General features: G+C 52.0%; 1 protein-coding gene across 1 annotated transcript in view; it reads left to right on the top strand.

Annotated features, from left to right (window-relative positions):
* Positions 1-8375, top strand: part of LOC120403219 (integrin alpha-D-like) — a 40829-nt gene extending 32454 nt beyond the window's left edge. The window contains exons 21-31 of the mRNA XM_039534078.1: positions 1043-1184; positions 1511-1624; positions 2864-2943; positions 3102-3185; positions 3336-3414; positions 3668-3775; positions 4019-4102; positions 5720-5833; positions 6045-6137; positions 6390-6500; positions 6694-8375. Coding sequence (XP_039390012.1) covers positions 1043-1184; positions 1511-1624; positions 2864-2943; positions 3102-3185; positions 3336-3414; positions 3668-3775; positions 4019-4102; positions 5720-5833; positions 6045-6137; positions 6390-6500; positions 6694-6816 — 1132 coding nt within the window. The 3' untranslated portion in view covers positions 6817-8375. The remainder of the gene's footprint in view (positions 1-1042; positions 1185-1510; positions 1625-2863; positions 2944-3101; positions 3186-3335; positions 3415-3667; positions 3776-4018; positions 4103-5719; positions 5834-6044; positions 6138-6389; positions 6501-6693) is intronic.
* Positions 8376-23173: the final 14798 nt, after the last annotated feature.

Here is a 23173-nt window from a genome sequence, read left to right as displayed (position 1 = left end):
CTGGGGTACCACTGAGCCTGCCGGTTCCACCAGCCTGGGCTCCCTAGCACTGTTCTGCTGAGCCAGGCCCTCAAGCCTCCTCCAGCACACACCCAGGTAGGGACACACCCAGCTGCAGAAAGACACAGACACTGAAATCAGCTCTGCATGGAAAGACTCAGCTCGGGAATTGCCCAGCACTCAAGTACCCTCAGGAGTGTAAACCCAAAATTATATTGTCTTGCACTGCACAGAAAACTGCACAGCGTAAGCTCATGAAAATCGCCCCCTCCCTCAACGGGGAGGAAGATCTGCACAGCTTTTTGCCCCCCAGTTATGAATTGTACAAACTGGTTTAAAGAAAACAAACACAAGCTTAATAACTATAAAGGATAGATTTTAAGTGATTATAAGGGATAGAAAACAGATCAAAGCAGATTACTGAGCAAATAAAACAACCATGTAAACTAAGCTTAATACACTAAAGAAACTGGCTACAAGTGGTAATTGCTCACCCTAAATGTCATTTTAAGCAGGTTGCAGAGGTTTTTTTAGACAAACCGCTCTTGCTTGCAGCTTAGAACCCCAGATATTCCTTTCACACGCCAGACACCTTCTAGCCTGGGCCCAGTTCTTTCTTCCCCAGATCAGTCTTAGGTATTTTCAGCAGTCATCCTGGGCGAGGATTCAGTGAAGAACCGGCCCTGATAAACTCACTTCCCTGCCTTATGTAGCATTTACATGTGGTGGGAATCCTTTGTTTCCCTGTTTGATCCCCATCCCCAAACAAATAGGACAATCACATGCAGTAAATCATCACCTTTCTAATGATACCGCACGTGACCCATCCTGCATAAAATACAACTTAGTTATGCCATATTCATATCACAACAATATCTCTGTGAAGAATATGGGGAGTAGTGTGACAGGCTGCACTGCTGTGGGGAAGATGCACCACTGGAAGCTCACAGCACTGGGGTCCCTGGCTGGGCACTGCTAGAAAAAGTTCACAGAGCAGCCAGGGCACTGCCCTGAGGAAGCTCACCCCTTTCTCCCCCCTTAGCTTGGGCACCCTGGTGGTGGGGGTCACCCCAGAACTCAACACCACCATCTCCATCCAGAATCACGGGGAGAATTCCTACAGCACCAGGGTGCAGTTCTTCTACCCGGCTGCGCTGTCCTACCGCCGGGTCCTGCTACTCCAGGTACCCCAACGTACACCAGGCATGAGGGGCAGGCACTGCAGGGGGTGCTGTGCTGCAGAGGGTGGGCAGGGAGCTCAGCATGGGGCGTTGTGCTACCGGGAGCAGTTGGGGGGGGCTCCTCAGGTTTCTGAGCTGTAGAGGGTGGGCGGAGTGCTCAGTAGGGGGTGCTGAGCTGCAGGGAGTGGGCAGGGGGCTGGATAGGGGAGCAGAGTTGTGGGGAGCAGGTGGGGGGGATCGGCAGGGGTGCTGAGTTGCTGGGAGTGGGCAGGGGGCTTGGCAGGGGCGCTGTGGTCTACATCTCTGACTGGCTAGTCTCTCATGGTCAGTCTAACAGGAGGGCCGTGGCTGTTAAGTGCAGCTCGGCTGTGGGCTCCGAGGAGCAGACTCAGAGGAACAGCACCTGCCACATCAACCACCCCATCTTCTGGAGCGGGGCCGAGGTAGGGACGGGCCCTGGCCTGTGAACTCCCCAGGTGTGAGCTAGGGATGCCAGACATCCGGTTTTCAACTCAAACGACCGGTCGAAAAGTGACCCTGTCAGCTCCGATAAGCACTGCTGATCGGGCTGTTAAAAGTCCGGTTGGCGGTGCATTGAGCCTAAGCCAGGCTCCCTGGCTCCATGGGGCTCCCGGAAGTGGCCGGCATGTGTCTGCAGCCCCTCGATGCAGGGGAGATCAGGGAAGCTCCATGCGCTGCCCCCCATCCCCACCAGTGCCAGATCCGCAGCTCCCATTGGCCAGGAACTGCAGTGAATGGGAGCTCTGGGGGCGGTGCCTGTGGGCTTTCACAGCATGCACTGCACAGAGCTGCCTGCCCGTGCCTCTGCCTAGGGGCCCGGACCTTCCGGGAGCAGCATGGAGCCAGGGCAGGCAAGGAGCCTGCCTTAATGCGCTGCGCTGGGTAACCAGGAGCTGCCTGAGGTTAGTGCCACCTCGCCAGAGCCTACACCTCAAACCCCCTCCAGCTCCTTACTCCAGGTCAGAACCCCCTCCCACACTCCAACTCCAGAACCCCCTCCCACACCCCAACTCCAGCTGCACCCCAACCTCCTGCCCCAGCCCTGAGACCCCCTTCAGCACCCAAGCTCCCTCCAAGAGCCCATCTCCCGAACCTTCTCCCACACCCCAACATCCTGCCACAGCCCTGAGCCCTCTCCCACACCCTGAACTCCTCATTTCTGGTGTTCAATTTTGTGCAATTAGCAAGCTGGTAACCCTAGTGTGAGCCCAGCTGTGGGCAGAAAGGGGCAGTTCCCTGGGATCAGCCCAGCCCGTGACAAGGGATGTGCTGGGGAAAGCGCCTGGGGAGCCTGGCGAGTCAATGCAAACAGAGCCCTGAGGTCACTCCGGGGCTGGGGTCAGGCCCTGCCGGGGCTGCAAACCAAGGGCCAGACCTGGGGGGCTGGAAATCAGTCCTCACTGGGGGAGAAAAGAACAAAGGGAGGTGCTGTCCCCTCCCCCATTTGGGGTCCTTAAAATGATGGTTAATGGGGTGTTGCCATGGCATAGAGCAGGTTGAGGTCTCTGGACCCCAAACTGGATTAACACCTTTGCCTCCCTGGACCCATTTATTCCATCTAAGTTCATACAACAGACCCCCTGATCCCCTGTGTCTGCCCCGCCCACACAGTCTCTGGCAGTTCCCCAGGCCCTGACACTCATCCCACGGGTGTTTTCCAGGCCGTTTTCGTCGCCACCTTCGACGTCTCCTCTGAGGCCGACCTGGGGGACAGGCTGCAGATCACGGCCAAGGCCAGCAGGTGAGGGGGCTGGGCAGGGCCGGGGGGCAGGGTGGGGAGCAGTGGGAGGGGGCCGTGCATGGAGCAGGGCAGGGCAGTGGCCTGTGGTGCAGCCTCCCTGCACAGTTACCTGCCTGTGTCTCCTCACGTCTCTCTCCTTTGCCCTCCCCTCCCCCCAGTGACAATGGCGGCCCCATCACCGAGCGCATGATGCACCGGGCGGAGCTGCCAGTCAAGTACGGCATCTTTATCATCCTCACCAGGTAGGTCAGTGTGAAGACAGGGGGAGAGCGCCCCCTGCTGGGCCCCCATCCCCACTCCTTGCACCACAATGCCCCCACCCACCGCCACTCTCCAGCCCCATCCATCACATTCCCGTCTCTCTCCTTCCTTCCATCCTTTTCCTCCCCCAGCCTCGAGGAGTCGACCAAGTACGTCAACTTCTCCTCCAAGGAGGCAGGTACAAGTGTGCCAGTGACACATCGGTACGAGGTGAGGCCGGCAGCACAGGGAGTGAGGGGGGAAATGGGGCAAGAGGGAGGGATTGGAAGTGGTGGAATGGGATCTAGTGGGTTAGTCATGGAGGGGGAAGGGTTCAGGTGGGAGATGGCAGGGAGCCAGGACTCCTGGGTTCTATCCCCAGATCTAGCAGGGCAGTGGGGTCTGAGGGTCAGAGCGGGGACTGGGGATCAGAGCTCCTGGGTTCTCTTCCTGCAGTGCCCTATGGTGAGTCTATTTCTTTCAGGTCAAGAACCTGCGGGAGCGAAGCGTCCCCATCTCGGTCACGTTCCAGTTCCCCGTGGAGCTGAGCGGGGTCCGGGTGTGGGACGCCTCTGAGGTCGTCCCCTCCAAGGTACCTGCCTCTCCCTGCCCTTGTGTGTGTGTGAAATGGGCCCAGTGACACCTGCTCTGCCCTACTGCGCCCCCTGCTGGGACAGGCTGCCTAGGGGGGGATAGGCCACATGTTCCCCCCCACCCTCCCACAGCCAGCGAGTCCCCTGTCCTGGGGCTGGATTGTAGCCAGCACCCCATAGAGGGGAAAGGCCCCATGTCCCCTTCCCACCCCCGTTAACACCGTGTGTCTCTCCCTCCCCAGCCCCAGCTGGCCCAGTGCACCAGTGAGGTGGGAACGACCAATTCAAAGGACTTTGTGAAGCACCTGAGCGAGCGCCCCCTGCTGGTGAGTACAGGTCAGTGCGGGTCCCAGCAGCCCCTTCCCTTGGCACTAGTACAGACAGTGAGTGGGGATCGAGATCCTCGTGGCCATGCTGAGTCCCTGACAGAGGTGAAAGTAAGCCGGTACTGGTAAAAAAAAATGGTGCAGCAGCGTACTGGCAAATAAGTGAAGCATTCAGTACTGGCTTTACTTTCACCTCTTTTGGCTGCATAAACAGACAGTTTAAACTCAAAGCTAATAAAAGCCAGTGGAAAGGGAAAACTCACTGTCACATCTGTTTCTCTCCTCCCTCCCCCTCCAGCCAGGCTGCCCTACGGGGCTAGGCTCCCCCGTTCCTCCGACCCCCACACTCAGCAGGGGCGGCAGCGGCTCCCCTCTAGCTTGTAGCAGGGAGCAGAGGGACTGACTGAGGGAGAAGCCTCCCCAGGAACAGTTTAAACTGAGCTGTTCACTCTGCAGTTCAGACAGCAGATTAGGGGCTATTTCTGGCATCCTTGTTAATTTCACCCACAGTTGTTGGGGGGCGGGGGTGAGACCAAGGCAGGGGCAGAATAGAATAAGCATTTGGCTGCACAGCTTAAATCCCAAGCTAATAAAAGCCAGGTGGAAGGGGAAAAGTCACTGTCACATCCGTTTCTCTCCTCCCTCCTCCTCCAGCCCCAACAACTGTGAGTGAAATTAACAAGGATGCCAGAAATGGCCCCTAATCCCACTGGTTGAACCAGGGAGTGAACAACTGAGTTTAAGCTGTTCCTATGCAGGCAGCAGGCATCCTGGGTAGGCTTCTCCCTCAGCCAGTCCCCCTGCTGCAAGCTAGAGGGAAGCCGCTGCAGCCCTTGCTGAGTTGGGGGGTCGGGGGAATGGGGAACCTAGCCGCGTCGGCAGCCTGGCTGGAGGGGGAGGGAGGAGAGAAACAGATGTGACAGTGAGTTTTCCCCTTCCACTGGCTTTTATTAGCTCTGGATTTAAGATGTGCAGCCAAATGCCTATTGTATTCTGCCCCTGCCTTGGTCTCACCTCCCCTCCCCACCAACAACCCTGAGTGAAATTAACAAGGATGTCATAAATGGTCCCTAATCCAGCCGGAGTGAACAGCTAAATTTAAACTGTTCCTATGCAGGCAGCAGGCGTCCTGGGAAGGCTTCTCCCTCAGCCAGTCCCCCTGCTCCCTGCTGCAAGCTAGAGGGGAGCTGCTGCAGCCCTGCTGAGTGTGAGGGGCTGGGGGAACAGGGAGCCTAGCCGTGTCGGGCAGCCTGGCTGGAGGAGGGAGGACAAGGAGAAAAATGTGACAGTGAGTTTTCACTTTTTCAGGCTTATTCCAGTATTAAAGTTCTATTACAGATAGTACTGGTAGTAGTAGTAGTAGCTTTATTTTCTGTATTGAAGTCATGCAATGGGAGGTAGGAAATATGTAGGAGAGGTGGGTTGCTTGCGTTTGGATTGTACCAGTAAGAAATGTAACTTACTTTCACTCTGGCCCTGCCCCTTCTGCCTGAGGCCCCACCCCTTCTGGGGTGGGCGGGGCAGAGTGGGCCCCATACTGGTAAGAGCTGTATTTTACTTTCACCCCTGGTCCCTGCACACCCCCTGCCTCACCCGGCGATATCCTTCCACCCCCAGGACTGCTCCGTGGCCACCTGTAAGAAGATCCGGTGCAGAATCGCCACCCTGGAAATGCAGCAGCCGCTGGAGTTCATGATCAAAGGGAACGTCAGCTTCCAGTGGGTCTCCCAGGTACGAGAGCTGCCACTGCCTCCTGGCAGCAGGCGAGAGATCCCTCCATGTGAACAGACCCTGAGCCCCTCCCCAGAGGTGACTGCAGCTCAGTGCCGGGCAAGGGATCCCCGTGTGAACGGCCTTTAAATTGCTCTGGGTCCCTCCAGGCTGATGCTCTGGGCTGGTTTGTGTCATTTCCGGTCAGGGACGGTGAATTTCTCTGTTCCAGACTCAGCAGCAGAAAGTGAGTCTGGTGAGCGAGGCCCGGATTGAATACGAGGAGGAGAAATACACCCAGAAGGAGGGATTCGTCCAGCGCCAGGTACCAGAGTGACTGCGCCCGGGATAGAGAGAGCATCGGCTAGTGGTTAGAGCTGGGAGCCAGGACTCCTGGGTCCTGTCCCTGCTTTGGGGGGAGAATGAGATCCAGTGGCTTAGAAGAGGGAGGGTGGATGGTGCCAGGACTCCTGTGTTCTCTCCCTGACTCTGGTGGGGAGTGAGACCGAGTGGATACAATGGGGGTGGCTGGGTGCTAGGACTCCTGGGTCCCCATCTCACAGCCACTCTCCCCCAGGTGCACACGGTGGTGGAGCGCTCCGAGGTCTATAACTACCTGCCCATCGTCGTGGGCAGCAGCGTGGGGGGCCTGGTCCTGCTGGCTCTCATTACCGCAGCCCTCTACAAGGTGAGTGGGGCTGGGCTCTAACCCCTCCCTCACAGCCCATCACCCTGGGGGTGGGGCCTGTGACTTTCCCAGCTGCTGGCAGAGATACAAAGGTTTTTCCTTTGGAGGTTCCCACAGCCCATCCCTCCTGCTCCTCTACTGTGAGCCTGTGTCTGTCTGGCTCTCACCGTCTCCCCTCTCTGTCTCCTTCCAGCTTGGCTTCTTCCAGCGCCAGTACAAGCAGATGATGGAGGATGCTGTGGAGAGTGAGGGGCCCAGCCTGACCCAGAGTGCCACTGCTGGAAACCCTTCTGCTTCCGATGCCCCCGAACAATAGCCCCCAATACACCAACGACCCCGGCTTTGCCTCTCTCTGAGCGGCTCCATATTCATCCCCGTCCTCTTATGTTGCCACCTCCAAGATGCAGAAAAATTGGTCACTGGCCACCCTCCCATGTCCTTTTATAATTTTGATGGAGAACGCTGACGTTTAAAAAAATGCCTAAAATAAAGTTCCATCAGTTTAAATTTTGATGTGGAAAATTATGGGTTTTAAGCAACTTTTTTTTTCTCTTTTTACCAATTTAAATTATCCAGTTGTGGAAATTTGTGGGAGAGGGGAGGGAAGTCAGGCCATACGTGGAGGTCAGACATTATTTAATGGCAGTTGAGGTTGAGATTCAAAAAGTTAAAGCTTTATAACTATGCTGGGAAGGACTGGATTTTTATCAGGAAATGTTGTATTCTCCACGCACACCAACTGCTCGCAAAATATTTCCCTTGCTACTAATCGAAATTTGCAGATCAGGAAAGTAAGAATAATGCTACTTGAGAGTTGGATTTGAGGAAGTTGACTTTGTATATTTTGACATATGATGTTAATAATTTGTGTTTGAATAGTTATAAAGCTTCACCTTTTTAAAATCAACAGCTGTTGTCATTACAGAATTACAGTTTGATCCCCACAGGAATTTTCCACAACTGAAAATTTAAATCAATAAAAATTGAAAAAAAATGATTAGAAATAAACATCAATACTGCCTGTGGAAGTTATTTAAAAAAATAGCATTCTGCCAAGACTATTTATAACCTTTTTAAAACCACAAATTGTCAACATCACATGTGAAAATGTACAAAGTAATTATCCTGAAAGCAGCCCCATTGACACCAGCATCGCCACAAGTTTTCTCCACAGTAAGCTTGCCAGGACCATTGTTCATTCTTTGTCTAGCTGCACATTTGGATTGTTATCGATGGAAACGTTTTGCCATCAGTTTGTATGTGTGTGCGGTGAAAGTGATGGTTGCTGACAATTACTGCTAAAAATCTCATTGTCCCAAGCCTACTTAAAACGCGGTCTAAGTGGACAACAAAAATGACCACCCAAACCCCCAGCCCCTCTCTGTGTGTTTCTATGTTGTTAGGAAATGACAGATCCTCAGAGCTGCTTGTTCTCCTACCCCGGTGAGCAACAAACAAATACATACAAAGGAAGCTCAAACAGGTGAGGAAAAGCCAGCAGAAAATGTCCTTCCACATAGACTCTGTGTGCCCTGGTGCCCAGCTGGAAATGTTTTTCAAGCATGGGCCTGAAACTATAAAAAGGAGGGACAAACACCCCAAACCCCTCCCTGCCCATGGCATTCACTACACCTGAAGAGAGAAAGGAAGTATTCAGTGGATGCAGAGGAAGGGAGCCTGACCTGCACAGTGTGGTCAGGAAGGCTGCTGAGCGCATGTGGTGAGAAACTTTGCTTGAATAGGATATCGTTTAAGTTAGGCACTAGTAAATGTTTCATCTTTATTTTCTTTGTAACTATTCCTGACTTTTATGCCTCATTTCTTGGACTCCCTTAAAATCTCTCTCTTTGTAGTTAATAAACTTTTTTTATCTAACCCAATGTGTTGGAATTGAAGTGTCTGTTTGATAACTCTGGGGTGACAAGGTGTGTGCATAGTATAATCTTTAAGAAATAATGGATTTAATATGATTTGTAGTGTCCAGGAAAGGGCTGGGCAGTACAGGACATACATTTCTGGGGTGAAATCTAAGACTGGGGGTGTGTTGGGGGTCACCCTGCTGTCTAACTCAGGCTGGTGAGAGCCTGACGTAACCCAGGTGTGGCTGGCAGGCTGCAGTTACAGAGACACTCAGGGTGTGACTTGCATGTTCCTAGGCTGTTTGTGAGCTGCCCAGGTGGGAGCTATTTCAGCAAGGCTTTGTGAGGCACCCAAGGCTGGAGGGCAGGGGTGACACAGGGGCATTAGCCTGGATTGTACCATGGTTTGTCACAGATGCATAAACAGGAATCTCAAGCAGGAGTGAAGGGGTCTATTTCCTCTGTGTTTGGCACTGGTGCGACTGCTGTTGGAATGCTGTGTCCAGTTCTGGTGCCTAAAGGTCAAGAAAGATGTTGCTAACTTGGAGATGGTTCAAAGAAGAGCCACGAGAATGATTAGAAAATATGCCTAATACCAATCAACTCAAACTGATCAATATATTTAGCTTAACAAAGAGAAAATTAAATGGCCACTTCGTTACAGTCTATGAGTATCTACTTAGGGAACAAATATTTAATAATGGGCTCTTCAGCCTAGCAGAGAAAAGTCTAAGACAGGCCTGCACAACTCGTAAAGCGGTGAGGGCCACATTACTCCAAAGAAAACAGCCAAGGGCCGAAACCTCCCGGCCCCGCAGAACACCGCAACCCAGGGCCGTCCAGCCCTGCAGAAACAAACCCTCCTTCCCCAGTGCCGCCCCACCAAAACAGCTGTGGGCCAAAAAGGAAGGTTGGGGGTGGGGAGGTGATACTTTATTTTAAATCAACCGGGGGCTCCCAGCTGAAGAGGTGGCTGGGAGCCCTCAGGGTCAAATTAAAGGGCCCGGGGCTCCGGCGGCTGGGGGAACCCGGCAGGGCCGGCTCTAGGTTTTTTGCTGCCCCAAGCAAAAAAATTTGGCTGCCCCCTGTCCCAGCCCTGGGCTCCCCCCTGTACCCTCCTGCTGCCCCAATCCTGGGCTCTCCCCCCACTGACCCACACCCCCTGCCGCCCCAGCGCTGGGCTTCCCCCTTTCCTCCCCATCAGTGCCCTCCCCACACCCTGCTGCTGCCCCAGCCCTGGGCTCCCCCCCACCAGTGCCTCCCCCGCCCACACACCTCCTGCCTCCCCAGCCCTGGGTCTCTGGTAATGCTCCCAGGGCAGGTCATTCAGCAGGAATTTTGGATGTGCACAAAACACAGACAGGATCGGTTCCCATATGGTTACAGAGCTGCAGTAAAGTGGAACAATTTTCAGCTTGTGTGATTGGAGGATATCTGGATGCATATTATAAGACTGTCCTCCATAAATGAGGAAAAGTTGAGGTGCCTTTATTATTCTTTTGTTCCACTCTTTCTTTCTATGGGGAATTTGCCAATGCAATATCACTGTCTTCCTTTTAAACAAACAAAAAGGCAATGGCTGTTGAAAATAGCAATTCCAGTGCTAATAAGCATTTCTTGCTCAATTTTATCCTGCTTTTTCTACAGCAAGTTACAGTGGATCAGTATATTTGATTTGGGAGAAATGAAGTAACAGCTGCCAAAAATGAGCTTGAGTACTCCTGAATTTTGCGGTGTTCAACTCTGGAAGGCCGGTGCTGGGGGGGGGGCTGTGGGCTCCACGGGGGAGCATGGCAGCAACTGTCTGGAGCTGCATGGAGCCAGACACGCTGGTCTGAGTGGCACGGTCAGGGGGCGGGGGGTTGGAGAAGGGGTCGGGAGTTCCAGGGGGCAGTCAAGGGACAAGGGAGCAGGGGTGGTTGGATGGGGCAGAGGTTCAGGGGGGCAGTCAGGGGACAGGCAGCAGTAGAATAGGCATGAGTGTCCCAGGGTTTTATCCGGGGACATGCAGGGGGGGATCTCAGGAGGGGGCAGTTGGGGACAAGGAGATGGGAGGCTTAGATAGGGGCTGGGGTCCCAAGGGGCAGTTGGGGCAGGGGTCTTGGGAGGGGGCAATCGGGGACAAGGAGCAGCATTTAGATAGGGGTGGGGTTCTGGGGGCAGTTAGGGGCAGAGTCCCGGGAGAGGGGTATCAGGGGACAAGGACCAGCGGTGTTAGACAGGGGGTGGGGGTCCTGGGAGGCAGTTGGGGCAGGGGTCCGGGGAGGGGGCAAACAGCGGCCGCGTGCCGTGATTCAAACGGCTCTGGGCTGCCTGCAGCCGCAGGGAGCCCTGAGCCCTTTAAATCCCAGCCGCGGCTGGGAATCTCTGCGGGCAACCCAGAGCCCTTTGACTACCCGCGGCTGGGATTTAAAGGGCTCTGGGCTCCCCTCCGCTGCGGGCAGCACAGAGCCCTCTGACTCCGGGCCCCGGCTGAGATTTAAAGAGCTCTGGGCTCCCCGTGACTGCAGGTAGCCCAGAGCCCTCTGACTCCCAGCCGCAGCTGGGATTTAAAGGGCTCTGCGCTTCCTGCGGCTGCGGGCAACCCAGAGCCTTTTGATTCCCGGCCGCGGCTGGGATTTAAAGGGCTCTGCGCTCCCCGCAGCTGCGGGCAACCCAGAGCCTTTTGATTCCCTGCCACGGCTGGGATTTAAAGGGCTCTGCGCTCCCCGCAGCTGCGGGCAACCCAGAGCCCTCTGACTCCCGGCCGTGGCTGGGATTTAAATGGCTCAGGGCTCCCCGCGGCTGCTGGCCGCCCAGAGCCCTCTGACTCCCTGCCACGGCTGGGATTTAAAGGGCTCTGGGCTCCCCGCAGCTGTGGGCAACCCAGAGCCTTTTGATTTCCGGCTGCGGCTGGGATTTAAAGGGCTCTGGGCTCCCCGCGGTTGCCAGCAGCCCAGAGCTCTTTGCTTCCCGGCCACGGTCGGGATTCAAAGGGCTTTGGGGTGCCCACAGAGCGCCGTGTGCGGGGCATTTAGAATCCCCTCGCGGGCCGCACAGTGAGGGTCCGCGGGCCGCATGCGGGCCGTATGTTGTGCAGGCCTGGTCTAACAGGATCCAATAGCTGTAAGTTGAAGCTAGACAAATTCAGACCGTAAATAAGGAGTAAATATTGATAGTGTGAGAACATAAGAACGGCCATACTGGGTCAGATCAAAGGCCCATCTAACCCAGTATCCTGTCTTCTGACAGTGGCCAGTGCCAGGTGCCTGAGAGGCAGGGCCGGCTCTACTGTTTTTGCCACTCCAAGCAGCGGGCCAAATTGCCGCCGCAGACGGTGGGGTCAATCCATGTGCCGTTAGGGCGGCATGCGTGTTTCCGTGGCGATGGCAGTTCAGTGTCAGCTTCTGTCTTCAGCCAGAAGACAGAAGCCGCCGAATTGCCTCCGTGGGCAGCTGAACATAGAAACTACCGCCACAGAAACGCACGTGCCGCCCTAACAGCACATGGGCTGCCCCCGCCATCCACGGCGGCAATTCGGCGCGTTGCTTGGGGGCAAAAACACACAGACTGCCGCCCCTTGCAGATTGCCGCCCCAAGCACCTGCTTGGAATGCTGGTGCCTGGAGCTGCCCCTGCCCAAAGGGAATGAACAGAACAGGGAATCATCAAGTGATCCATTCCCTGTCACCCATTCCCACCAACTGGTAAACACAGATTAGGGGTACCAGGTCTGCCCATCCTAATAGCCATTGATGGACCCATCCTCCATGAATTTATCTAATTCTTTTATGAACCCTGTTATAGTCTTGGCCTTCACAACATCCTCTGGCAGAGTTCCACAGATTGACTGTGCATTGTGTGAAAAAATACTTCCTTTTGTTTGTTTTAAACCTGCTGCCTACTAATTTCCTTTGGTGATTCCTGAGTTCTAGTGTTATGAGAAGGAGTAAATAACACTTCCTTATCTTCTTTCTCTACAGCAGTCATGATTTTATAGACCTCTATCATATCTCCCCTTAGTCATCTCTTTTCCAAGATGAAAAGGCCCAATCTTACTAATCTCTCCTCATATGAAGCAGCAAAGAATCCTGTGGCACCTTATAGACTAACAGACGTTTTGCAGCATGAGCTTTCATGGGTGAATACCCACTTCTTCGGATGCAAGTGGTGGAAATTTCCAGGGGCAGGTATATATAAGCAAGCAAGAAGCAAGCTAGAGATAACGAGGTTAGATCAATCAGGGTGGATGAGGCCCTGTTCTAGCAGTTGAGGTGTGAAAACCAAGGGAGGAAGTACCCCTAATAATTTTTGTTTCCAGTTTCTGTACCTTTTTGCAATTCCAATATATCTTTTTGAGATAGGGTGACCACATCTGCATGCAGTATTCAAGATGTGGGCATACGCTCAATTTATATAGAGACAATATGATATTTTCTGCCTAATTATCTATCTCTTTCTTAATGATTTCCAACATTGTTAGCTTTTTTTGACTATGGCTGCACATTGAGTGGTTATTTTCAGAGAACTCCACACAATGACTCCAAGATCTCTTTCTTGAGTGATAACAGCTAATTTAGACCCCATCCTTTTATATGTATAGTTGGGATTATGTTTTCCAATGTAGAGGAAGTTCAAGAAAGATGTTTCAAAATTGGAAAAAGTTCAGAGAAGAGCCATGTGAATGATTAGAAAACATGCCTAGTAGTGACAGACTCAAAGAGCTCAATATATTTAGCTTAGCAAAGAGAAGATCAAGTTGTGACTTGATTACAGTCTATAAATATCTACCTAGGGAACAAATACTTAATAATGAGCTTTCAGTCTAGCAGAGAAAAGTCTAACAGGATCCAATAGCTGGCAGTTGAAGCTGGACAAATTGAGACTGGAAATAAAGGTGTAAATTTTAACAGTGTGAGTAATTAAGCATTGGAACAATTTGCCAAGGGTTGTGGTGGATTCTCCATTACTGAGAATTAGTAATTAAGGTTGGATATTTGTCTAAAAGTTCTGCTCTAGGAATGAGTGGGGGGCAGGTCTCTGGCCTGTGTTATCCAGGTCGTCAGATTAGATTATCACAATGGTCCATTCTGACCTTGGAATCTGTCAGTCATTGAAAAGTGGTAACCAAATTGCTGCCCATATTGACTCGGGAGCATAGCGTGAGTCACAAAGAATCAGCTGTTTTTCAGCAGAATGGTGACGTCACTCTCACACTTGCTCAAAAAGAAGTGGCCCTATGAGCAGAGGATGAGAGTGAAAAGTTGCTCCGAAGGGGAAACTATTTTGTGACCCTTGATTTACTTCATCTGTATGACGGAACCTTCTGCAACAGAAAAACCCCGTATGCTGCAAAAATGATCCCAAAGGAGATGCTAGGGGTGGCTGCATCTTGTGTCAGTGACATAAAAGAAGACGACTCTTGGATAAGCAAGTTTGCTCTGATGGCTGACAAAGCTAAGGACATCTCAGATATTGAGCAGCTTTTCCTCTGTGTGCACTATATAGACACTGATTCAGGACATGCTGGATGAAATCGAGAAGGCCAGGCTCTCAGTCCAAAATCACATAGTACAATGTTACAATGAGACCAGACTCAGGTCTGGTACAATGAATGGGCATCCCAACTATTATAAAAGCAGCCAACCAGCATTCACTGCATGGCACATCGGTGGAATCTGATTGTTTCTAACCTAGCTCAAGGGATCCCTCAGATCAGCAAAATGTTTAGACTTATGGAGAAGGTTCACTCCTTTTTCAGCATTGCTGCAAAGCAGTATAATATATTGATGAGGGTCCAGGAACTCCATGGAGTACGCCAGCGGGAGAGTCCAGCTTTGTGTGACGCATGCTGGATCTTCCTATGTGCCTCATTAGATCTGTTTGTGAACCAATTCATTTGCTTCCTAGACACGCTGGAGAGACTGCTCAAGTGTGAGGAATGCTGGCTGGTTCAAGTACTAGGCAAGATGCAGATGGGTTGCTAGCAGAGATTTCATCCTTTAAATCCATTGCACTGATAACAATCCTGTTAAGCATCTTGCAGGAAACTTAACCACTCTGAGAGCCCACAGAAGAAGGACTTGGTAGAACATTGGCACATATGAGCAGTGTCATGGTGAATCTGGTAGACTTGTTATCACCTGTAGGGCTTGTTAAGCCTTACCAATATGGCACATAGGGCTAATGTAGGGATAGAAGCCCTGGAATTATGGAGGCAAGTGTCCAGAGTATCGAGTCAACTAAATTCCAGCTATGTAATGTCTGAATCAGGGTCGGCCTTAGGGAAAATGGTGCCCGCAGTAAACATGTATTTTCGTTCCCCTGGTCCATGTGGGTGCTGTGCCCTCCACATTGCCCCTGACCCCTGTGGCCTCCCCAGGCTCCCCACCTCTCCTCACCCCCAACCCCTGCACCCTTCTCATGCATCCCTAACCCCTGCATGGCTCCCCCTTGACAATGGCACCCCTGGGCAGTCGCCCAGATGGCTCACCCCTAAGGCCGGCAAGATGTGCATAGTTGTGCCTTTAATATTAGGTCCTTGAGAAACTGCCAGCTGTCCTGAACTCCTTTCCCCCTTAGATTTCTCCCTGTGGGACCTTATCTACCATTATGGTCAATGTGGGGTTTAAAACAGCCAAAGGCTGCCCTCTCTCACCCAAAGACAAATGGTTTGGTTGGAAAGTTCAGTGGGACACTGAAATCCATGCTGGGAATGTCTGCAAACAAGAGGGCCAGTGACTGGGATGAAAAGGTACCTTTAATGCAGAAGCCACATTTCAGAAGCCTGTCAACGGTAAGCAGATTGCAAGACTTTGCCTGATCTTCCATCGACGATACAGCAACATCCAGCAGCTCTCATGATCTGCTCTCATGGTTAACTTAGGGGTCGTGTTATCGAAACTTGGAGATGCAAGTCTTGCTGTGGGAGGCATCAAAATGTAAAACAGGAGCAGCAAAGGTTCCTTGTTTGGGACACTGGGCAGGGAGCAGCCAAATCTCTCCTAGTCCCTTGGAAGTAGAAGGTCTTGTGAACTGGCCAGGACCCCAGACGAAGACGCAGGCAATCAGAGTGGTGGGGACAAAGGCTTCTCAAGAGGATTTGGACGAGGTAAAGAAAATCTTGTCAGAAAAGCCTGTTGTGGCCAGTCCAGGTTTCCACTCAACATGCACAGATGCCTCAGACACTGGTTTAGGTGCAGTTTTGATGCAGTCAGGGGAAAGTACCGAGAAGCAACCCCCTGGTTCTTTGAGTAAAAAACAGCCCCCCACCCAACAGACTGACTCTGGCATAGAAAAATAGTGTTCTGCCATTGTGCGGGCAATCAAGCGGTTAAGGCCTTATCTCTTTAATAGCATATTCAGGGTGCTAGCTCATCACTCCCCATTGAGCTGGTTACACACAACCGAAGGCACCGTTTCCAATCTGCTGCAGTGGAGCCTGATGTGCAAAGAATATGTCATGTAAATTGCACCTATTAAGGAAAATATGGTAGCAGATGTCATGTCCTGGAATAAGGGTTCTGAGCCAATGCCTACGGATCAGCCTTGCAAGAGAGGACGGGTGACCTTGGGAGCCCCTCGGTGCCACCTGGCACAGGGCCCCCCATATCATAACTCATACCAGGCCTGATGCACTCACTGCCCCCAACACACTGTCATAATACGGACCTAAAATGTGTCATGTAAGGTATCAGATGCAAACTAGTGATGTGCTGGGCACAAAAATCCATTGTGTGATGTACGTAGCGGTTGTGTTCAGAGTTATAGATGTGTGCTGGAAATATGTTCTTGGAATGTGCTTGGGAGGAAGTGCCGCCCCAAGCCCGCCCTAGCAGGGGCGGCTCTAGGCACCAGCAAAGCAAGCACCTACTTGGGACAGTCCATTTGCAGGAGCAGCAGGGGAGCTGAGAACCAACAGGGGGCTCTGGGAGCTGTAGTTCCTTGGTTAGCTTCCTGCCTATAGAGCCAGCCCTGGGGCAGGGAAAGAACTACATTTCCCAGCAGTCCCTTGGCCACTACCAACTGGAAAGGAGGGGGGGGGACCTCATGCAGCACCCCGCTGTGAGTGCTGTGAATGGTAGGGAGACCATATGTTAATATTAAAAAAACAGGACACTCCACGGGGAGGGAAGCCCCACCCTGCCACTATCCACTCCCTCTGACTGCCCCCCACAGAAACCCCAACTCATCCAACCCCGCCCCCGCTCCCTGTCCCCTGCTCACCCCCTCCTGGGACCCCTGCCCCCAGGACCCCTGCCCCTATCTAAGCGCCGCTGCTCCTTGTCCCCTGATCGCCCCCTCCCAGGACCCTGCCCCTAACTGCCCCCCGGGACCCCACCGCCTATCTAAGTGCCACTGGTCCTTGTCCCCTGATTGCCCCCTCCCGGGACCCCTGCCCCTAACTGCCCCTTGGGACCCCACCCGCTATCTAAGCCTCCCTTCTCCTTGTCCCCAACGGCCCCCTCCTGAGACCCCCAACTTCCCCCAGGACTCCTACCTGTCCCCTGACAAACCCCTGGGACTCCCACATCTATCCAACCGTTGCCTGTCCCCTGACTGCTCCCCACCGAACCTATCTGCCTGTCCCCGACCCATCTAAACCCCCTTCTCCTGGCCCCTGACTGCCCTCCCAAACCTCCACCCCATCCAACCCCCCCTGCTCCCTGTCCCTTGACTGCCCCCCCGGAATCCCCTACCCCTTCTCCAACCCGCCAGCCCCCTTACTGTGCCACTCAGACCAGCGTGTCGGGCTTCGCGCAGCACCAGACACGCTTCTGCATACATGCTGCCGTACTCCCCCACGGAGCCCACAGCCCCCCCCCACACACACACACACACCCAGCACCGGCCTTCCAGATTTGAACACCTCAAAATTCAAGAGTGCTCAAGCTCAGTTTGGGCAGCTGTTATTTCATTTCTCCCAAATCAAATATACTGATCCACTGTAACTTGCTGTAGAAAAAGTAGGTTAAAATTGAGCAAGAAATGCTTCCCAGTGGTTATTAGGACTGGAATTGCTATTTTCAACAGCCATTGCCTTTTTTGTTTGTTTGTTTGTTTGTTTGTTTGTTTGTTTGTTTGTTTGTTTAAAAGGAAGACAGTGATATTGCATTGGCAAATTCCCCATAGAAAGAAAAAGTAGAACAAAAGAATAATAAAGGCACCTCAACTTTTCCTCATTTATGGAGGACAGTCTTATAATATGCATCCAGATATCCTCCAATCACACAAGCTGAAAGTTGTTCCACTTACTGCAGTTCTGTAACCGTATGGGAACCAGTCCTGTCTGTGTTTTGTGCACATCCAAAATTCCTGCTGAATGACCCGTCCTGGGACCGAGTTACCAGTGACCCAGGGCTGCGGCAGAAGGAGGGTGCAGGTGCGGGGTGGGGAAAGCCCAGGGCCGGGGCGGCAGGAGGTGTGTGTGTGGGGCACTGGTGGGGGGGAAGAAGGGAGCCCAGGGCTGGGGTGGCAGGGGGGTGGGGGGAGGGCACTGGTGGGGGGGGAGGGGGAAGCCCAGCGCGGGGGCGGGAGGGGTGTGGATGGGGAGGGAGAGCCCAGGGCTAGGACAGCAGGGGGTGCGGGGAGGAGCCCAGGGCTGGGATGGGGGGCAGCCAAAAATTTTTTTTGCTTGGGGCGGCAACAAACCTAGAGCAGGCCCTGCGCCCTAGACAAAGGAACGTGGATTTATGTGCCTCACTGGCAGGCTGAGAACAATGAAAATACATTGACATAGACGTTAAGTGAAGCAATTGAGCTAACGAGCAATGGAGGGAAGAGCTTAGTGAGCTGATGGTGGGACAGACTCTGGCACTCCTGGGAACCTTACTGGTTCTGGAGGCAGACACAATGGGCTTTGGGGAAGTATAAGGGGACCCCAAAGACATTCTAGTTTCCAGCACATTGGGCGGAGCACCCTCTGATTCTGTGACCACTGGGACCCTGGGGAGAGCTAGAGATGCTGGTAACTGGGCATAAGTGAGAAAACTACTCAAGCAAAGATTGTAACTCACTAAGATTAAGTTTTAGGCCCTTGAAAGTGTGTTTGGTTCATAGCCAGACCTGTCCCTTTTTCTCTTGCTTAGTATCACGTAAATCTCTGTTCTTTCTTAAATAACTTAGTTTAACTATAAACCATCTCCGTGCAGGACTGGCGCTGGTCTTTTTCGCGTCCTAGGCACACGGCCATTTCGCTGCCCCGTGCGCCGCTCCCGCGGCTCTGGTCGACCTGCCGCAGCCATTCCTGCGGAGGGTCCGTTGGTCCGTGGCTCCAGTGGAGCTGCCTCAGCCGTGCCTGCGGGAGGTCCACTGGAGCCACACGGGACCAGCGGACCGTCCGCAGGCATGACTGCGGCAGCTCCACCGGAGCCGCCTGCCGCCCCCCCGGCAAAATGTCACCCCCCGAAAATCCTGGCTCCCTAGGCGATTGCCTAGGTCGCCTCAATGGAAGCGCCGGCCCTGTCTCCGTGCTGTTGCATTGACATATGAAGAGAGTCCTCAGCTAAGCTAACAGGCTGGTGTGCGCACTCTGTCTCTTCAGAGGCAGAAAAGAAAAATTTCTGTGAGTGTCCAGGGAGAGGGACTGGACACTGAAGAGAAATGTGTCTGGGGAACTCGGGAACTGGGGTCGCTGACCGTTACCGGCAAGGCAAGGTAAAGACTGGCAGAGCCTTGAGGAGTTGGCTGGAGAGGTGGACAGATGGGTGGCAGGGAGCTGCCATGCAGTCTAATCTCCAGTAAAGCTCACTCCTAAGACAGAGGGGTGACACAGTTGCACACAGTTGTGGGTGTCCTGTAAAGAAAGTCACACTCTGTGCCCCCCCCACCGGGCAGCGGCTACATCTCAGTGCTGGGCAAGGCATCCCTGTATAAATGCTCAGCCTGGAAAGCCCATTGTTGTTGTGCAGGTTTGAAGGCACAAGGAGATGAACGAGGGTCCCGCTGTCTATTTTTGAATGAGGAACAGGGTTGTGGCTCTCGGTGTGGTTTTGCCACTTCCCCTTTTGTGGTGCAATCAGATGCCAAAGGCTGGTTCTGGATAAGAATTGGGGAAATTAGAAGCCACTCTACTCGGTGCTGATTAGGCTTCAGCTGGAGAACTGTGTCCAGTTTTGGTCACGGATGTATAGAATGGATACAGAGAAATTGGCAAGGATCCAGAGACTACCAAGAAAGATGATATATGTGGTGGAATGCAAGTCATATGAGCAAATCCTGAAGGAACTGGGTATCTTTAAGCTTGGAAAAGAGGAGATTAAGGGGAGACATGATAGTGGTCTTCAAAGACTTGAAAGGCTGCCCCTAAAAAAAGTGGAGAAAAGTTGCTCTCTTGCCACAGAGGGCAGGACAAGATGCAGTGGGTTGAAACTACTGCATAGCAGATTTAGATTAAATCTCAGGAAAAGCATCCTAACCTTAAGAGCAGCAGGACAATGGAACAGGCCTGCCTAGAGTTACCAGATTTACCCCTTACTTCGAGGTACGCTCATTTATTAGGGTTACTCTTTTGGTGGGATGGGTTCTATAATTCTATCAATGTTCTGCTTGTGTCACTTGTGTTCTCATATGGAGCTCTGCTTCTCCCTGCTACAAGTCCCCTCCCAATGGAGCTATCCTGCAGGACCTAGGCTCCCCAGGGCTGGGTTCCTCCAGCCCCAGAATCAGACAAACACACACAACACCAGAGCATGTCTGAGAGGACCGGGTTAATCAGCACTCCCAAGCTGACCCCTTATATGCCCCTGCACTTAGCAGACTGAGTCAAACAGCACTTCCAAGCTGCCACCCTTATACGTCCCAGGTTCAGCACGTCCCTGTCCCCACTTTCGCATTACAATTGTTCTGGTAGTAGCTGTAATGTTCCCCTTTGGAGTTATCTGGACCAGTAATCTGCTAGGTCACTCCAGTCCTTGACTCTGGGAGCCAGCCTTACCCTGCTCTGCTGTGAGAACCCCCACTCCTGGGATGTTCACACACATCCTCCAGCTTGTAAGCTGCTGCCAGCTACGTGAGTGAGCACTTTTGGCCAGACGCTGCTTAGATTGTGCAACCGAATGACACTAGCCAATATCTCCAGTCCCAGACATACTCCTAGGCACCTCCATCTTGCAGTGCCCAGTTATACCCGCTGGACACTGCAAGCTTATATGAGTTCATCAGTTTAACAAAGAAATTCATATGTACCAGGCTTGTTATCCCAAGGGGAACCTCTGACACACTTCAAACCAAACACACTGCTTCAGGTAGAATAAACAAACAGGTTTATTAACTATAAAGACAGATTTTAAATGATTTCAGATTTCAGATTTCAAAGCACAACAAGTCAGATTTAGTCAAATGAAAGAAAAGCAAAACACATTCTAAGCTGATCTTAACACTTGCAATGTCCTTTCAAACTTAGATGCTTCTCACCACACGCTGGCTGGTTGCCCTTCAGCCAGGCTCTCCCCTTTGATCAGCGCTTTAGTCACTTGGTGGTGGTGGTGTCTGTAGATGGAGGTGGAAGAGAGAGGAAGATTATGGCAAACGCCTCTCCCTTTTATCATGTCCTTTCCTCCCTCTTGGCTTTGTTCCCCACCCCCCTCCGCTTCAGAGTCAGGTGAGCATTACTGAGTCTCTCCAAGCATAGTTTAGCAATTCCTCTGGTGCGGCCTCATGCACATTAGCCATTGCATTGTAGCTCCCTTGCTGGACAATGGCTGTGGATGGGTTGATTGACACCCCGCCCGGGCGTTGGTTACTTTCCTTGCTGTTGCCTCTGGGGAGCTAATATCTGGCTGATTCCCCCAACTTAGAGCATGTTTTAGTGACAACTATACTACACCATTCGCATAACTTCATATGCATTAATGATATGTATATATATGGATAGAGAATTGACTTTCAACAGATCATACGCTTTCCCTTCATACCTTAGAAGGCACGCTTTATACATAAGATCACGATTATATGAAAATGAGGAACATGGGGGTTACAGCATGCTCCCCCAAGGTATAGAATGTCACAGTAATCCACTTGATGAGCAAATCCCACAGGATTTTTGGGCGCTGCAGGGATCTTTAGCTTAGGTACGAGGAGCTTTGCTGCAGAGAGAATGAGGAAGCCAGAAAACACCCACAAAGGGAGAGAGAGAAGCAACCAGCTTAACCACAGAAGTTATTTATTGCCAGGTAATAACCACATGAGGGGAGCCAAACAGACAAAACAGTGATAATATTAAATCTAACTTAAATGTGATTATAAAAGTCAAGTTTAGCAAACTATAACTGATCACGCACGTCATGGTCAGAAGGCTACACCTAGAGAGAGAGGGGTGGGTTCTCACCATTCTGTGAAGCTTGACCCGATTGGGGGTCCCAGGTGGTGGTGGTAGCTGAGGGTCCGGCATGTTGGATACAGGCAGAGCCACCAGCATGATCAGTCAGGAAAAGATGAAGTCCCAATGGAACCGATGCAGATTTTGGATCTAGGCATCAGAGCAGTTACTTGAGTGTGGGTGGGTGGGGGGGGGGGGGTTGTAGGTAAACAACAATGGTTCAAGGGAGAACACTACATTTGTTTGTGGGTAAACTGATGGCTCAAAGGAGTATACCAAAGTTGTTTTGTTCAGGCTAGACCATAGGAACTGTTCATTCCTGGCTATGGGCAGTGTTCCTTGGAGAGAGCTCACCATGCAATTAGGCAGCTTCAGTAGTTTGGATACTAATAAAAGATTTATTACTAGAATTGATCTGATAACTACTGAGCTGGGTGTGTGCAGGTGTGAGTTCATTAACATCTGGAGCAGAGATCCCCATCATGCCGTGCTTCCCTGCTTTTCTGGTCCCAGAGTTCAGTGAGGTTCTTGCCTTGGAATCTCTGGTCTCCATTCTGTAGCTAACGGAGATACCTCCCTGTCCCATCTTCAATGCAAATGAGGCTAGGGGAGTTGCCTTAATCCTGTCACCCTTATCCCAGGGGTTTACATATGTCTTCCATGGCCTTTTCATTGTTTTTGTAAGTTTTTCTCCTGATTGGTTTTGATTCGAGCAGAGACTGGGGGTGGGGGCAGGAAGGTCTTTCGTGAGTCAGACAGGCTGGGTACTGCGTCCTGGTTCCCCAAGAACACAGAGCTGATAGGTAACAAATGGCAACAAAAATTATTAGAGGTATTGAACAGCTTCCATATCATAAATCATAGAATAATAGAAGTTTAGGTTTGCAAGGGACCTCAGGAGGTATCTAGTCCAACCCCCTGCTCAAAGCAGAACCAATCCCCAACTAAATCATCCCAGCCAGGGCTTTGTCAAGTCAGGCCTTACAAACCTCTAAGGAAGGAGATTCCACCACCTCCCTAGATAACCCATTCTAGTGCTTCACCACCCTCCTAGTGAAATAGCGTTTCCTAATATCCAACCTAAACCTCCCCAACTGCAACTTGAGACCATGGCTCCTTGGTCTGTCGAAAGCAGCTATCAAATCCCCCCTTACTCCTCTCTTCTGCAGACTAAACAAACAAACAAACCCTTGCATCCGACGAAGTGGGTATTCACCCACGAAAGCTCATGCTCCAATACATCTGTTAGTCTATAAGGTGCCACAGGACTCTTTGCCGCTTAAATAAACCCAGTTCCCTCAGCCTCTCCTCATAAGTCATGTGCCCCAGCCCCATAATCATTTTAGTTGCCCTCTGCTGGACTCTCTCCAATTTATCCACATCCTTTCTGTAGAGGGGGGCCCAAAACTGGATGCAGTACTCCAGACGTGGCCTTACTAGTGCCGAATAGAGGGGAATAATTACTTCCCTCGATCTGCTGGCAATGATCCTACTAATGCAGTCCAATACGCCGTTAGC

Source organism: Mauremys reevesii, linkage group 4 (genome assembly GCF_016161935.1).
Source record: "Mauremys reevesii isolate NIE-2019 linkage group 4, ASM1616193v1, whole genome shotgun sequence".
In the NCBI taxonomy this organism is placed as follows: Eukaryota; Metazoa; Chordata; order Testudines; family Geoemydidae; genus Mauremys; species Mauremys reevesii.
Note: the sequence above shows the minus strand (reverse complement) of the source record. Positions and strands in the feature narration are given on the sequence as shown.